This window comes from Panthera onca, chromosome B2, assembly GCF_046562875.1.
Source record: "Panthera onca isolate mPanOnc1 chromosome B2, mPanOnc1 haplotype 2, whole genome shotgun sequence".
NCBI classification, from domain to species: domain Eukaryota; kingdom Metazoa; phylum Chordata; class Mammalia; order Carnivora; family Felidae; genus Panthera; species Panthera onca.
In genome coordinates this window covers 76,521,990-76,538,660 of record NC_138343.1, presented here as the reverse complement: position 1 = coordinate 76,538,660, position 16,671 = coordinate 76,521,990, and the positions used below count along the sequence as shown (strand labels likewise).

Sequence of the window (16,671 nt, the reverse complement as noted above, 5' to 3'; positions counted from 1 at the left end):
CATTTCAAATTTATTGAGCTCTTTCCACATGTCAGGCACTATGCAGAGTGCAAGGGATATAAAAAGTGTACTTGAGTAGTTCAGTCTAGTGGACAGACATACAGATAAAACATACATATAATAAGAGAGAAGGCATGTTCAAGTCACAGAGTGTGTCTCAGAGGAGGAGAATGATCATTTCTCCTGTAAAGGAGGTAAGCTTGGACCACAAGGTAAATAAATAGTAGTAACCTGTTACAGAGATGGGAAATACAAGGAAAAGATGCAAGGAGTCAAAGTAGAGGATACTTAGTTTAGAATATTTTGAGTGTGAAGTTCCTATACAGTATTCAGGAGGACATGTCTAGTAAGTAGTGAGATACCCAGGTTTTGAAATTGGATTAATGAACAGTACAGGATAGAGACATAGAGGTTATGTGTAGTGGATAATAATGCCCAGAGAGAAAATACAGAGTAAGAACCGAAGAAGCCTTTGGACTGTACCTTTGGACTGTACCTTAGAGAATTCTCATCATTGAAAAATTAGTCTCAGAATAGTCCTGTTGCTCTGTGTGAAGACAGTTAAGTTAAATCCCAGGTCTGAATATAAAAGTGAATAAAAGCTATTCTGGGGTAAGTCTTCTGTAGGTAAATGATGAAATAATTTCTTACCTGTTTTGTAATAGTGACCCTTAGCATTCATGGCTTTAACAGTCTTAGTTTGATATTCAGGGACAACATGGAAAGCCACTGAATGTAATAATTTGTTATTTTGCTGAGGCATGAATTTGAATCACCTCTACTTCAAGACTCCTTTTGGGAAGGAATAATTTAGTAAACTTAGCGTGTCTTTCTGTTGTCCTCTACCCCTCAATCTTACTTAGGATTTCTGAAGGATCTGAAAGGATCACTTATTTTTGTCCATTATGGTTCACACATACTAATTGGGAAGTTCTGTATAGTATTGGTGAATTAGCAGATTCATAAAGATCCATATTGGGCCACATAATCTTGAAAAGATCAAGGATCTACTATGCTTGTTATAAATTGAATTTGGCCTTTGCCACTTAGGGTTAGATTTATCTCCTAGAAGCAAACATAAGGTGAGAACTTTTTCAAGAACATCATTAAGAGTTTTATTATGATTGGGGGGGAAAGGACACATATTTGGGCATTTGGTTTACTTAATAATTTTACTTTCTTGCCTTGGGGAAAAGGTTTAGTTGAGGTTTTTAGTAAGGACTGACTCTTTGGTAATAGAAGTGATACATGACATCTGTGCAGTCAAACATGAATCAGAACTTTTTAGATCCTAAATTATTATTTAAACATTTCCCAAAAAGATTGTTCTGTAAGATGGTTAATAATAATTATGCAAAAAGTACAAAATAAAGTGGTCATATTCATTGAGGAAAGTCTATATTAAACAGTTAACTTTTTTTCCTGATACTAAGATATTCAAACATTATGAAAAAATAATAGTAAAAAGTAGAAGCCATCTCCCCAATGTGCATAAGTAGCCATGTACTCAGCTTGGTGTTAATCATCACAAATATTTTTCTGTGCATTTCTATACATGTGTATACAAATGCATATGCATAATTTTGGGATTTTATTTGTTTTATCTGAATGGAATAACACAGTGTGTATTACTTTACAACTGTCTTTTATCACTTAATAGTGTAAATAGTATAACACTATAAATAGTATAAATTTTTTTACTGCAACACTCCTCAGCACTTGCAGTATACTTGGTGCATTGTGAATCTCCAGAAGGAGGATATATGGTTCTGAGTTTCTTGACCATAGAAGTGTTTTTTCCAGGAGGCTCTTGCAAGAACACTGGTTTAGGAAATGCTGATTTACAGTTTTTGTGTAATATCTGGGAAACAGAGTGAAGATTTTGCTTTATGGTCCACTAAATGATGAGTCACTTTGTAATATAAAATGTTTCACATTTGGCTTTCTTGTTTAGATCTGATAGTCAAGTGTATTGGTGAAGAAGCCAAGTATGAAAGCATTCGACTTCTATTTGATGGCTTACAACAGCCAGTTCTCAATAAACAGGTAAAAATCATTAAAGGAGGTTGACTAGTGTTGGCTAGGTTTTGTGAACGACACACAGTAGGATTCTGGTATGTTATTGTGAAGTGACACTCTCAAGGTGGTGCACTTCAAACATTCGGACAGAAAAAAAATGTTTCATCTTTGTTACTCTTTTTTACTGACTACTTTTTAATTTTTTTAATTAAGTTTTCTATTTTAATTCCAGTATAATTAACATATAGTGTCATATTAGTTTCAAGTATATAATGTGATTTAACCAGTCTGTATATTACTCAGTCCTCATCAGGATAAGTGTACTCTTTCTTAGTCCCCTTCCCCTACAGCACCCATTTCCCCTTGCCTTGTAACCATCAGTTTGTTCTCTGTAGTTTACTTTTTTTTTCTTTATAACATAAGTAGTTTTGACTTAAAATAAACATAGATTCATTGTAGAAAATTTGGAATTTAAATACAAAATTCATGAAATAAAGTAAAATTTTAAAAATTAAGAATTCCATCATTCAGATTACATTAGAATAACCACAGTTAACACTACATATATAGTGCAGTATGTACATATTTTGTTGAGATCCTAATAAGTTAAAATTTTGTATCCTGCTTCCTTCTTCAAAATTTTGTTATGTATAAAATAGTTAAGATAAAATGAATTATGCAGCATAATAATAAAATGTCCACATGTATATTTGAGTTCTGCTCCCTGCCTTCTCATTTAGACATAACCACAGTCCTGAATTTTGTGTTTATCATTTTTATGGTTTTTTGTCTAATGCCTTAAAAAAATTTTTTTTGGTGCTTTAGCTGACTTATGTTTTATTGGACATTGTGATACAAGAACTATTTCCAGAGCTCAATAAGGTAACTGAAAAGCAGCAGTTTTATTCTTTGTTTTTGATGGTATGCTGACATTTATTTTAATAAGGGACACAAAAATTAAGGAAACCCTTGTTACTATGATCCTTTTAAAAATGAACAACCTTAACAAATGACTCTTTATATTTTCTTTTTTCAACATGCTTAAACACAGAGTCAGTTTTGGGTGGATAGGAAAGGAATAGCCTGTGTTTTGACTTCCCTGCTTCCTAATTACAAGCAGATAGGAATGTTATATACCCTGTAGTCTTTCCAGAGAAAGGTATGAATTTAAATGCTAGCACTAGAATGGGCCAGACTCTTCAGGCTGTTCTCTGTCTGTGACACTGAATGCTGTGTAAGTCAGTCTTGAGTGTTTTTGAGGTGGTTGAACTTATATGAACCCAAGAGTACAAAATGAACTGGAATTAGAGCATGGCAAAATGTCTCTCTCTATATATATGTCTTAGGTTAGAATTTTAATACACTGAAATTGTTATTAGGCACTTCACAAATGAACGCTGTTTTATTGTCTTCTATTAAATAGATTTATTTTTACTTTAGGTACAAAAAGAAGTTACCTCTGTGACGTCCTGGATGTAAACATTTGGATTTGAGATACAATGACCAGATAGATAACAAATTTCTGCTTTGCTAATTAATGTAGTATATATGTACTTTTTTCTTTTACTTTTGTATATTCTTGTATATATCATGTAATCCAGTGTCTGAATTTTTGATTTTTTTTTTGTTTTAATAAAGACTAACACAAACTTAATAATGATTAAAAGTGATTGGGTTTCATAGTCTTTCATTTTACACCTGTTACCAAAATTTTATTAGAATATATGTCATTTGCTGTTGCCATTTTTTAAAATGTTTTATTTATTTACTTTGAGAGAGAGAGAGCATGTGAGTGTCAGCAGGACAGAGAGAGAGAGGGCAGGGGAGAGAGAATCCCAAGCTGACAATGTGGAGACTGATCTTAAGAACTGTGAGATCACAATCAGAGCCAAAATCAAGAGTCGGATGCTTAACCGACTGAGCCACCCAGGTACCCCTACTATTGCCATTTTTTAAAGAGGTAGGGCAAACAGATAGGACCAATAATCTTTGTATTGTATCACTTTGAAAATAATTATGTTTAGTGTGGAGAAATTGTAGTAAGATCTGATTTGCTTTCTTATTTAGAGTTAATACATTTCAGTAGATGTATCTTTTCTTTTTTTTGCCCCTATTATCTACACTGGTAACTATGTGTTTATAAAGAAGACATCCTTTTTGAGTTTTTCTTAAGAAACAAAGCACTTTTCCTTACTCTTGCTGGATTGACAGGTTATTGCCCTTTTTAAGTGTGAAAACTGACTACAAACAGATATTTCTGATTGTGTGGTTGCAGCTATATTTTACTGAATGAATGTAGCTATATTCCAAAATCTTATATAACAATTTAGTCAAGTAGATTTTTGGTTTATATTGTCTATTATCTCTCCAAAAGGAAAATACAGAATTAATTGTATTTCTTGAGGGAAGTTAATTTTTTTTTAATTTTTAAAATGTTTATTTAATTTTGAGAGAGAGTGAGTGAGGAGTGGGGGAGGGGCAGAGAGATGGAGATACAGAATCTGAAGCAGGCTCCAGGCTCTGAGCTGTCAGCACAGAGCCCGATGCGGGGCTTGAATTCACGAAATGTGAGATCATGACCTGAGCCGAAGTCCGCGCTGAACCAACCAAGCCACCCAGGCGCCCTAATTAAAAAATTTTTTTAATGTTTATTTTTGAGAGGGAGACTGAGCAAAAGAGGGGGAGAGGCAGAAGGAGAGGGAGATAGTGAATCAAGAGCAGGCTCCAGGCTCTGGTCTGACAGCACAGAGTCAGACACGGGGCTCAAGCCCATGAAATGTGAGATTATGACCTGAGCCAAAGTCAGATGCTTAACCAACTGAACCACCCAGGCTCCTCTTGAGGAAAGTTAAATTAAAAGATTAGAGTCAGTGTTCGGAATTCTACTTATAGTTCCCTCCCATGCTATACTTTTCTCCTTAAAACAAGTTTGTCTTTCAAGATTGAGCATTTTGTGTTTGCTAATTGGTCATAGCATTCATTTAGGCTATATTTATTGAGTTTCAACTATGTATTAGATACTAAGCTGGGTAATAGGGAACTCTAAATATAATTTGGAAATCTAACCTGTTTAATAGTGTTCACTTATTTTTTTTTTTTTCCAAAAAAAGTGGTTATTAGGTGTTGGAATTTTTTTTAATGTTTATTTAGTTTTGAGAGAGAGTACATGCATGAGTGAGGGAAGGGCTGAGAGAGGGAGACAGAGGATCCGCAGCAGGTTCCACACTGACAATAGAGAGTCTGATGTGGGGCCCGAACTTATGGAGCCGCGAGGTCATGACCTTAACTGAAGTTGGACGCTTAACCAACTGAGCCACTCAGGTGCCCTGGTGTTGTAAATTTTTTAAAAAGTGTTTATTTATTTTGAGAGAGAGAGAGCATGTTCATGGTGAATGGGGGAGAAGCAGAGAGAGAATCCCAAGCAGGCTCCTTGCTGTCAGCACAGAGCCTGACCTGGGGCTTGATTTCACAGTTTGTGAGATCGTGACCTGAGCTGAAATCAAGAGTTGGATGCTTAACCCAGTGAGCCACCCAGGCACCCCAGTTTTATTATATTTTTAATTGTTTCAAGATTCTAGTATATGTATGAGTTTCTGTGAGTTGGTACTTTAATACAAAGCCTTAAACATTTACTGATTCTCAGGGACAGATGGAAAGTTAATCAGGTTAACTCTTCACATTTGAATCCATAGCATTTTAAGCACTGTTATTTAAAATGTCATGGTGAGCTGGAAAAAGTATTTCACAGCCCTTTTTATCCCATTCTCACCTACTCTCCTTTAAATCGTCATATTCTCTTTATTTAGGTGAGAAAAATGTTTTTAGGAGTGTATCATTCTGCTTGGGCTTCTATAACAAAATACCACAGACTGGGTGGCTCTAACAACAAATTTATTTCTCATAGTTCTGGAGGCTAGAATCCAAGGTAGGTTTCATTGTGAGGCCTCTTCCTTTGGCTTGCAGATAGCTGCCTTCTCACATGTGCTCCTGACCTCTCTGTGTACCTTTGCGGGAGGAGAGAAGGAAAGAGCTTGCTTTCTCTCTCTCTCTCTCTCTCTGTCCTTATAAGGGCATCAGTCCAATTGGTTAGGGTCCCACTCTTATGACCTCATTTAACCTTAATTACTTCCTAAAAGCCCCATCTCCAAAGACAGTCACAAGGTGGTTTTGGGCTTCAACATACCAATTTTAGGAAGGCACAGTTCCATCCATAGCAGTGGCTGAGCTCTATTTAAAGAAAATGTGTATAAAAATCTACACATACAAAATTAATTATTCATATTATCAAAGGAAAAGGAACCAGATGCAATCTCTGTTGGCAAGGCATTTTATATTCACTATTACATTTTATCATCCATCATAGTAACTGTGAGATGGTATAATTCCTATATTATAGGTAAGGATATTGAAGCCAGAGAAAGTAGTGAAGTTAGAATTCAAACTTCGATTTGTCTCTCATCTTGTCCTTGTTAGTGTTGCCCCATAAAAAGAGCTTTTATTTCCAAAAGTAGTCACTCTTTGGATCCTTTTAAAAAGTATGTTCCCCAGTTATTTCATATATTTTACTTTGTACATTCCTTCCTATCTTTATGTGTGTTCCCTTGTGCATGAGCTTCACATTTTGAAATGTGTTTAATAGAAACAACTATCAGTGTTTCTGGTTGAGGGGATAAAATGAAATTAAATAGATGGGAAGACATTTTCAGATATTTAAAGGACATTAAAATTGTGTTTTAAGTATAATTAGTTATAGATATCAGAAGATCTTGAGAAATAATTGAAAGCAACCACTTAAATGATCATTTTTGACTTAGTAAAAACCATTTGATTTTATTGTAGAAATATAAATAGAAATCTAATTTGCTTCTGTTTTTAGCAGAGTGTGTAATGATATATACAAAATTGTAATTTCAGATATAGTCAACATTGGAATAAAAATGATTGACTAAATGAATGAATGAGCAAATGAATAGTTCTTGCCAGTTCATTATACTTCTGTGTCAAGGAGTATGCTGTCTGTAATGTTCCCAGTTATCTCTTTGGCAGTGCTGGATACACAGAGAAGAAATCTTTAACCTGAGGCCCATGAGCTCCAGTGAAAAATAGTTGTTTTTTTTTAATTTCACTTTTGTTAATTTGATATTTATGATTTTTTTTCCTATCAAACACTCTATGTAATCGATGTATTTGTATTCCAATGACACCCTATTTACATAAAGCAGTGGCAGGCAGGATTTGGCTCTCAGGCTGTAGTTTGCTAATCCCTGATGTTGAAGAACAAAACAAGGGAGAAAAAGGAATACTGTTAGAAAAGTTATAATTACCTTCATATTAAGGAACAAGGGAATTAAATTTTTGGAGAAAGGCAGCTGTCCTTAGGGGTAACTTAATTGGCCTTTTGGTTGCAGAGAGGTTAAAGAAGAGTCAAACACTCTGCGTAATGAAAAGGTGTCTTCTGTAGGTAGAGAAATCTTAATTATCTGTATTCTCTGGAGGGGTGAGGCCAGAGAAAAGGACTGTGTGTGTGGCTTTTGGACTGAGTGAGGAGGAGGGTGGCAGAAAGGTACAAGGGAAGGAATTATACACAGTTTATTCAGTTTATTCAAGTGTGTAGTGCACACTCACCCATGTGCCAGGCAGTTTTAGATAAGCTAGGGATATTATTTGTGCATTTAGAAACCTACATTCAAACTCCAAGAGACAGACAATAAGATAAATAAGGAAATTATAGTATCTTAGAAAATAAGTGCTCAGAAGAAACATTTTGAACTGAGGAGGGGAATATGGGGGAGGGTTGCAGTTTTAAATGGCGGGGTCTGGGACCTTGGAAAAGACTTGAAGGGAGTGAGAAATCAGGTAATGCAGGTATGTAGGAGTCCATGTTCCAAGTAGAGAAAATAGCACATGCAAAGGTTTGAGTGGGAGAGTGTCTGTTTTGTAGGAAGAATAGCACGGAGATCAGTGTGGCCTCACATCAGGGAGAGTGAAGAGAAATAATGTCAGAGAAGTAATGGGAAACCAGATCACAGAGGGCCTTGTAGGCCATTGGGATAATTTATTGTTGCTTTTACTTGTGGAGTGTGGTAAAAAGATTTTGAGCCATTGAGCAACACAGTCTTGCTTAATACTGTAAGACATCACATTGGCTGCTGAATTGAGAACGTTGGGAACTGACTAGAGTGGAGCAGAAGTGGAGACCAGCTCATTTAGGAGGCTGCTGAAGCAATTCAGAAGTGGCAGTGATTCGAAGCAAGGTAGTACTTGTGAAGGGTGTTGTGTGCCTGTGTGTGTGTGTGTGTGTGTGTGTGTTTTAAGTTGGGAAGCAAGATTTACCCAGGGACATAATGTGAGTTTGAGAAAATGGGAGCAGCCAAGGATGACTCCCCTGTGTCCCCTGAAAAGATGGTGGGGCTTGGGCCCTTATCCCCATTTCCTGTGAATGTGACCTTATTTGGAAATAGTGTTTTTTTTAGGTGACTAAAATTAAGTCATTACAGTGGGCCTAATACAGTATGACTTTGTTCTTATACATAGGGGAAATTTGGACATAGAGACAGACATACAGAGGGAAAAGGATGTAAAAACAGAGGGAAAATACCAGCTATAAGGCAAGGAATGCCTGATGCTACCAGAAGCTAGGAGAGGCTTGGGGTAGATGCTTCACCAGTCTTCAGAAGGAAACAACCTTGCCAACTTGATCTCAGGATGCTTCACCACAGTCTTCAGAAGGAAACAACCTTGCCAACTTGATCTCAGGCTTCTGACCTCCAGAAGGGTGAGACTATAAATTTCTGTTGTTTAAGCCATCCAGTTTATGTCAGTTTATTACAGCAGGCCCAGATAACTAATCACGAAACTTTCCTAATTTGGGGAAGTGTAGCCATGGATCTATCCATGGACCACAGACTCCTCAAGGGAGCAACTTTTCCTAATGGGCAACTGTTGGCAGTCGCAACTTTCCTCTAAGAAACCCTGCTTATTCTTTGTTAGGAACTGCTGAAGGCAGTTCTGGCACCAAATGGATTTAACGGATCCATTTGATCAAGACAAAACAATTGGTTTATTTATCAGTATGCTTGAAGAAGATTCTTAGATGCACAGCCAGTTCAGACAAATTAATTAAATCCCCAACATTGTCCAACTTGGGCATTTTTATTTTTAGTAAACCACTACAAGCCTCAAAACAATTTCTACATTAGATTCTGTATATGAAAGCCAGAAAATGTAAGAGTATTATTTAAAATATCCTTTATTTACTGTTTTCTCTTATCTAAAAATTGCATGCATTTTTCTTCTTGTTTTTTTGGCTGAAAAGGGGGCTAGGGAAGGTTATCAAATGGCAAGGGACTTATGACCAAGAGAAATGATACCAGTGATAAACCATCAAAAGTTTTCCTTCAGTTGTATTGTCTCAGGTTATAATGTTTGCTTGAGAGAAGAAATAACTACCAAAGACAAGGAGCATATCTTCAGTTTTATTGCACAATTGAATCTACAGCTGTAAAGTGAGGTCATTTCTTAAACCACTGCACAATATATGCACATATATTTAGAAAACTTACAAAAAATGTTCTTTAAAAATTTGTGCTCTAATAGGATTCATTGTATTTTACTGGCCAAGCATAAAAAATATACTCCAAATGCACCTTTCTCTAATTTTCCTCTTCCAATCCTGTTGACATTTGCTTATAGCTAATCTGTATATGCATAGAACTGAGGGCTTTATTTTACTGCAGCAGCCTTTTTAAAGATGTTATAAAATTTTTAAAGTATATTTTGTATCAAGAGTACTTAATATTTGTAAACATTAACAAACACTCCCTCTCCAAACCTCTAGCTGCTGTTTGCTCACCATTTTTTTTTTTTCATTTATTATTTTTGAGAGAGAGAGAGAAACCACATACAGGGGAAGGGACAGAGAGAGGGGAGAGAGGATCTAAAGCAGGCTCTGTGCTGACAGCAGGGAGCACGACACGGGGCTCCAATCCATGAACCATAACCTGGACCAAAGCTGGATGCTTAACTGACTAAGCTACCCAGGTGCCCCTGCTCACCATTTTTTAAGGTGAAGGCTCCCATTTCTCATTGAAATTTATGCAATGCTGAGCAGGCTCACCTGGTCTCACGACCACCTTAAGCAAGTATTTGTTCTTTTGGTTATAAATCATTTCATCAGTCTGGGTGTTTCCTGAACACCCACTCAGGGGCTCACTCCCAGGCAGGAGTTCTCATATTCATACTTGAGCATGACTTAAGAGTGTCCATATTTGCAGGCAGATCTGACTTCAAACTTATCACGTATAACACTTAAAAATAAATCCTTGTCTCCCCTCTGAGTTTTCCATAACTGCGGTGGGGGATGAGAAGGGACAGAGGGAGAGAGAAAGAGAGACAGAGACTAGGGTAAGTGCTGGCATCTTGCTGGGGAGAACAGGTACAAGTTTAGAATCACACCTTATCTTAAAAGGTTCTCTTCTTATACCCTCACATTAGAAAGAAGGGTGGAAAGAGCACAGAGGCAGAACTGATGGAATCTCATAAAATTATTCACAGGTAATACTATGTATCAGGCACTCTTCTGCTACTCCTTAGCAAATATCTCTTTAACAAATCTAAATGCCCTTTAGCTCTTTTTCTTCCATAATGTAAATATGTCCCCGGTGTCCTGTTCTTCCTTTTCCTTTCTCCCTGCCCCTGGACTATTTTTTGCAGGCTCTAGCCTTTCCCATCATCTGCTGCTGCACTGTTTGTTCCCTGACTTGTTAAAGGCACATGGGTGGCCTCAGGAGAGAATGCTGCCTGTGTTTAGTCCATGAAACTCAATGTAACAACAAGATCTAAAAAGGGAAAAGTTAGAGATATGAAATAAAGCAGAGACTTGTCATCCAGGAGCTTGATGCCATTGACAGTTATGAGCAGAGGAGACCATTAAGTATCTTTCTGAACAGCAACTGGATGTAGTTGAAAGAGTCTGGACTTGAGGTCAAAAACCTGGGTGCAGGTCTTAGATTTGTCACTTTCAGCTGTATGGCTTTGAACAAGTCAGCTCTTTCTGAGTTTCAGTTTCCCTGTCTGCCAAATGGGAAAAACATCGCCTGCCTTGCCCACCAAAAAAAGTTATAGGCATCAAATAAGATAAAAACTGCCTTGTAAAGGATAGAGTTCTATGTAAACATAAATTGTTTGGTGGATTAAAATGGATATTAAAAAAATGATTTCTGTGGTTTAAAATGGTTAATATAAGTTTTATTAAAATTTGCATATGTAAACTAAAGATGGTTGGCTCTCCCCTCAAAGGGCTCATTTTCATTTTTTCCTGTGTGTTCAGTGACTTGCTGATCCTGAGTAATGATGTCAGTGTCTTCATTTACAAGCCTCCAGCCTCAGCTTCTGGGGTCCAGCAAAGATGGTCTGTGCCATCACCAAGCCAGTTCCTAAAATGCAGACTTGAATCTCACTTGAAAAAAAAAATGCAGTTCCACACATTAATGGCAAGAGGAATTTTTGGCTACTGGTATAAAACAATGCTCACTGCCAAAAAGGAAAGAAATGTTAGAGAAAAGCTTCCACGACAATGACTTCCTGCAGAAAACTTGATCCGACCTTCAACTGCTGGATAAATTACTTTCATTTTTAAGATGTATCCAGAAACCACGTTGATATCTTGATCACCTGGAAAAATATATACATTATTTTAACTACAGAATAAGTAATTACCAATTAAGAGTAAGAGGTGGGAAAACCAACGTATTTCTCTAAAGTCTTTTGTAATTGTAAGAGGGAAGATACTACTTTCATAAGCAAGGATAAAATGTCACAAAAGACAAGAAAAGTGATTACAGGTGCAAAGAATTTGATTGCTTTTTCATGTTCCAGATGTGAAATGTGCCCACTGTTGACTACTAGACAACTGGAGGGAATAGTCATCTCAAAAGGTTGTTGACCTTTAATATTGCTTTTGAACCACTCCAAAACAAGGGCATTAGGGAAATGGTTGAGAGCAATTAGTTGAGACATAAAAGTGGCTTTCTTCTGCTTGCCTGGTCAGAAGTCATTTTTGCATAATTGACAGACAATGGAGACTTCATTTCCAAAAGAGAGGAGACCTGATACATACTAATTGCCTATAACTACAACAAACCCATAGGGACCTGACAAAATTTTGTTTTAAAAATATCACTCAACAGATCATATATCTGATAAGCAGTTAATACCCAAAATATATAAAGAACTCCTAGAACTCAAAAGAAAAACAAAATAAAAATCTGATTAAAAAATGGGCAGAGGATCTGAATAGATTTTCCAAAGGAGACCTACAGATGCCCAACGGATACATGAAGAGATACTGAACATCACTAATCATCTGGGAAATGCAAATCAAAACCACAGGGATATCCCTTCTCTGTCTAGAATGGCTATTATCAAAAAGACTAGAAATAACAAGTGTTGGCAAGGATGTGGAAAGTGCACCCTTGTGCACTATTGGTGGGAATGTACTTGATGTAGTCACTATGGGAAACAGTATGGAGGCCCCTCAAAAAATCAAAAATAGAACCATTGTATGATCCAGCAATTCCACTTTAGAGTATTTGAAGAAAACACACTAATTCAAAAAGTAACATGCACCCCCATGTTCACTGCAGCATTATTTATAATAGACAAAATAGGGAAAAAACCTAAGTGTCTGTGGTAGATGAATGGATAAAGAAAATGTGATTCCACACAATGGAATACTATTCAGCCATAAAAAGAATGAAATATTGCCTTTTGCGATAACACGGATAGACCTTGAGAGCATTGTGCTAAATGAAATCTATCAGAGAAAGACGAATACCATCTCCTCTCACTTGTATGTGGAATTAAACAACAGCGACAAAACCAAACTTGCATATACAGAGAACAGACTGGCGGTTGCCAGAGGTGGGGGTAGGGGGGTGGGAAAAATGGGTGAAGGGGGTTAAAAATCCAGACTTCCAGTCACAAATAAGTCATAGGGATGTAATGTACAGCATGATGACTCGAGTCCATACTGTATTGCATATTGAAAGTTGCTACAAGGGCAGATCTTAAAAGTTTACCTCGCAAGAGAAAAAAAATTTGTGACTATGTATGATATTAACTAGACATTGTGATGATCATTTTGCAATACATACATATATTGAACCATGTACACCTGAAATTAAAACATTGTGTTATATGTCAATTATACCTCCACAAAAAAAAATACACTAATATTTTTAAAAAGAACTCTGCAGTGGTTCTCATCCCTGCATTAGAATTGCTGGAAGAGTCTTTTCCCCCAACACAATTATATTGGAATCTCTTAAAAGCTGGGGCCAAAGTATTGATATTTAATTTAAAATGCTCTCCAACTAAGTCTGATACACAGCTAGGGTTGAGAACCCTTAGGGCCAAGGCTTCCTCAGCCTTCTATGTGAGCTCCTCTCTCAAACTTAATCAGTCTGGGTTTAATCTGCACAGCCCCCAGCCTCTGTCTCATGTGGGACCCAAGAGGACACTTCTGTAAAGCCTGCGCTTCCATCATCTTTCATGGAATGTGCAGAAGTAGCTAGCATCTTTCCTGGCAGGAAGGCTGCCTCCTTTGCCCTGGCTCTGCTCTCCACCCTCCTTGAAACAAGAGGCTGAAACAGCAGGCCCACCACAGGAAAGCTGACAAGGAAGTACCAGAGCTCTTTTCTGGAAATGCAAAGTTGTGCACATGCTTTATAAGCACGCTGGCTTCTGCCCTAGAGAAGAGGAAGGGGTAGTATATTCTATCAATGGATCAATGGACTTCATGCATGTGAAGTGGTTCTTTTTTTTTTTTTAATGGCCCTGTGCTGGTGGTATCCTCTGGGCCTCTGTGGGACTCAAATCTACCATCAGCCGACTTCCATATGATTTTTAAAAGTGAGGTTGCAGTATAATGACCCTAAATGCTGCCAAAAATACTGAGGTCAGGTGTGGTTGTTCCTTTCAATACTCCACCAACCCAATGTGCTAAAAAGGGGGAGGGGAGCACAGCCCATCTACTCCTACCTGACCTATTCACACTAAAAGCTTCAAGAAAGCTTACAGGATTTTCCAGATCCAATCTAAAGTTCTAGAAATGAGGTTTCTCATTAAGTGCAAAACCCATTGATATTTCACAATTTAAATAGCTGTTTATACATACTTAACAGAATTTTAAAACATTTTGGGCTTGGATGGGTGGCTACGTGTGCCGAAGAGGGGTAGGGCACATATTCTCCAAAGCATTGCTGCTATTTTCCAACAAAGCGGGAGGGAGGCGGCAACAAAGGGGCAAGATCTGATTTCTGGCACTGCAGTCCTGGCATCCTGAGTAGCTTCCCTCTTTGGCCCAGTTTTGTTCTTGAGTACTTTGGAGTAGGGAGAGGAAGAGACACTTGTGCTTACCAGAGTCGTGTCTTAATGCTTCATCTTTTATCATCTGGAATCCATCTCCACCATTGGCAAGGAAGCTTGGAAGGATAACCTTATATATCTCATCCATTCTGAGAGGCTCATAACTGGGCACTCGACACTGGGTGCAAAGAACATCCAATTTGACCACTCTGTCCCCAGGTTTTCGGGAAAGATCATACACCACATGAATTCCTAGAAAAGAAACGAATCTGTATGTTTTCACTGGATCCAGAGGGAAATTTCTGTTTTCTAAGAAAGAGATTTGGCCAAAATATGGAATTGGGGCACTCGGCTTGGTTTTCACTGAGTCTGAGCTTGAGTGAAATTTCAGCAAGAATTGAGGTGACATTGCAGCATTTGGTTAGATTGCGTTTGCATTTCTTGGTTAGGTTTATCCTTGAGTCTTGGGAGGTCTGAGAACCACTGGGAGGAAAACTGGCTCTGCTTCAGTATGGGCAAGGGGTAACAGTGCAGGGAGAAACCACGTCTTTTTAAAATCCTAAATGAGTTGGTCAGCCACTTGGTTCAATGGCTTTGGAAAATGAGAAATAGATGAGAGGTACAGAATATTCTAATTTTGAAGACTACTAAATGATAATAATTTGGGTTTGGATGACTTTCACAAGACATGTTAACTACCCAGCACTGTGATGGAGCACCAAAACCCTGTTGTCCCCCCAAGTCTCTCCTGGAAAAGTGCAGAATGTTTGGGTTACCCCACAGGCATTAGGCTATGGCTCCACCACCATCTGCAGCTCCCCCCCTCAATCCAAAGAGTTGGGGGTTCTGTAGAAGGAGGACTTGACAAAGCAATCACACTATCAAGTGAGGCCCACCATCTACAGTAAAAAAAAAAGGGGGGGGCAAATTATGGTATCCGTATCAAGGTTATAAATTTAACGATTAATTCGTTGGACTGTGGAAGTTATTACTGACAAAAGTGTTTCACATTCACAAGTCCTTGGCAATTTGGGAAGCATTTATTTTCATTCAGTTTTCAGTGTGATCCATGAGATGAGCAGGGCAGATGTTTTCAGAACATTCAGAGAGGTTGAAGACCTGTCCCACGTCACAGTGGAACTAGAACCAGGTGTTCCAATGTGTCTATGTAGTCGGCCGCCCCTCCCAGACATCATCCTCGCTAATACTGATTGGATATTGAATTCCTTTGAACCTCTGCATGGTACCAGGCAATTATGAATAGAACGGAGAATGGTGGTTTTGGTTTTTTTCTAAAAAAAAAAAAAAAATACTGAGTGTTTAAACAACTAAGATTTTAATACAAACTAGACCTCAAGGCCGCTGACCTGCTTAGAGTCTGGAGGGCCAGCTCCTATAGTGAGTCTATCTGACATCCAAATCAGGTGTAGCAACTACTGCTCATTGCCAAGGCATTGAGGCGTTGACCCTGACCTAATCTCAGTTGGTCTGGGAGCCCATGACCATTGAGAGACTATGCATTCATGTTGGGTGGGGGGAAAACCTAAAAAAATCTGGCAGTGGAGGTCCTGGGGAGTGAGGAACTAAGCCAACCAACAGGACAAACCCACTTCACTTCAAAGGGTGACTTACCGCCCACCTGCAGGAACTCTCCAGTAGACTGGCCATAGCGGTACACGCTGTGCTCAAAGGCCGCCTTCAGGGTGGAACCTTTTAATTGGACCAGGTCAAAGGTTCCTCCAAAGGGCAACACAGCAGCCAGGTTCTCCCAGGTAATTGTGCCTGAAGGTAGTTGTAGATGGGGTGAGAAGGAAAACAGCTTGAGAATAAGATTACCCCAAGACCAGCTTCCTTTAGGGTTGGTGGAGATGAAGGAGACAAGAGGCTATTGGAAGGCTATTAGTACAGCATCAGCTGTGTGAGTGGTTTCTGACACTCAGGGAGGGAATGGATTCAAGAGGCCTCTGGCCATGCTCTCAACCACTGGGCAAGATGACAGGTGCTTATAAATGGCTGTGGCTCCAAAGTCACCAGTGCTCTGCCCTGGATCTCTGGCTTATAGCTGGGTCTTCAGTGGGTGTTGAGCATTGCTCAGTTCCTCCAGACAGGCAGTGTGTCCCTGCCACCTGTCCTTGTTTGACAATGAGATGAGCTTGGGGCTTTACACTGAGACTACCTGGTTTGACAGCAGATCAGGGAAGACTGCAAGAGCGGTTTGAATATCTGACTAGTTGGTTTGTTTTACCATGCAAGATCCTGGATATCTGTAAATGCACTAAAAGAATT

General features: G+C 38.3%; 2 protein-coding genes across 8 annotated transcripts in view; one reads left to right on the top strand and one right to left on the bottom strand.

The window, feature by feature from the left end:
- The window catches only part of SNX14 (sorting nexin 14), an 85,096-nt gene extending 73,768 nt beyond the window's left edge, over positions 1–11,328 (top strand). For 6 of the 7 annotated variants that reach the window (XM_060616098.2, XM_060616096.2, XM_060616097.2 and 3 more), the window contains 3 exons: positions 1,955–2,046; positions 2,845–2,901; positions 3,460–3,689. In XM_060616098.2, the coding sequence (XP_060472081.2) occupies positions 1,955–2,046; positions 2,845–2,901; positions 3,460–3,498 (188 nt within the window). In that variant the 3' untranslated portion in view covers positions 3,499–3,689. Of the gene's footprint in view, positions 1–1,954; positions 2,047–2,844; positions 2,902–3,459; positions 3,690–5,825 lie in introns of those variants that run through there. The other variant, XM_078447122.2, reaches the window with a different exon arrangement.
- Positions 9,481–16,671, bottom strand: part of NT5E (5'-nucleotidase ecto) — a 49,726-nt gene continuing 42,535 nt past the window's right edge. The window contains exons 7-9 of the mRNA XM_060616108.3: positions 16,018–16,167; positions 14,437–14,637; positions 9,481–11,691 (exon numbers count right to left, since the gene is read on the bottom strand). Of these exons, the coding sequence (XP_060472091.3) occupies positions 11,528–11,691; positions 14,437–14,637; positions 16,018–16,167 (515 nt within the window). The 3' untranslated portion in view covers positions 9,481–11,527. The remainder of the gene's footprint in view (positions 11,692–14,436; positions 14,638–16,017; positions 16,168–16,671) is intronic.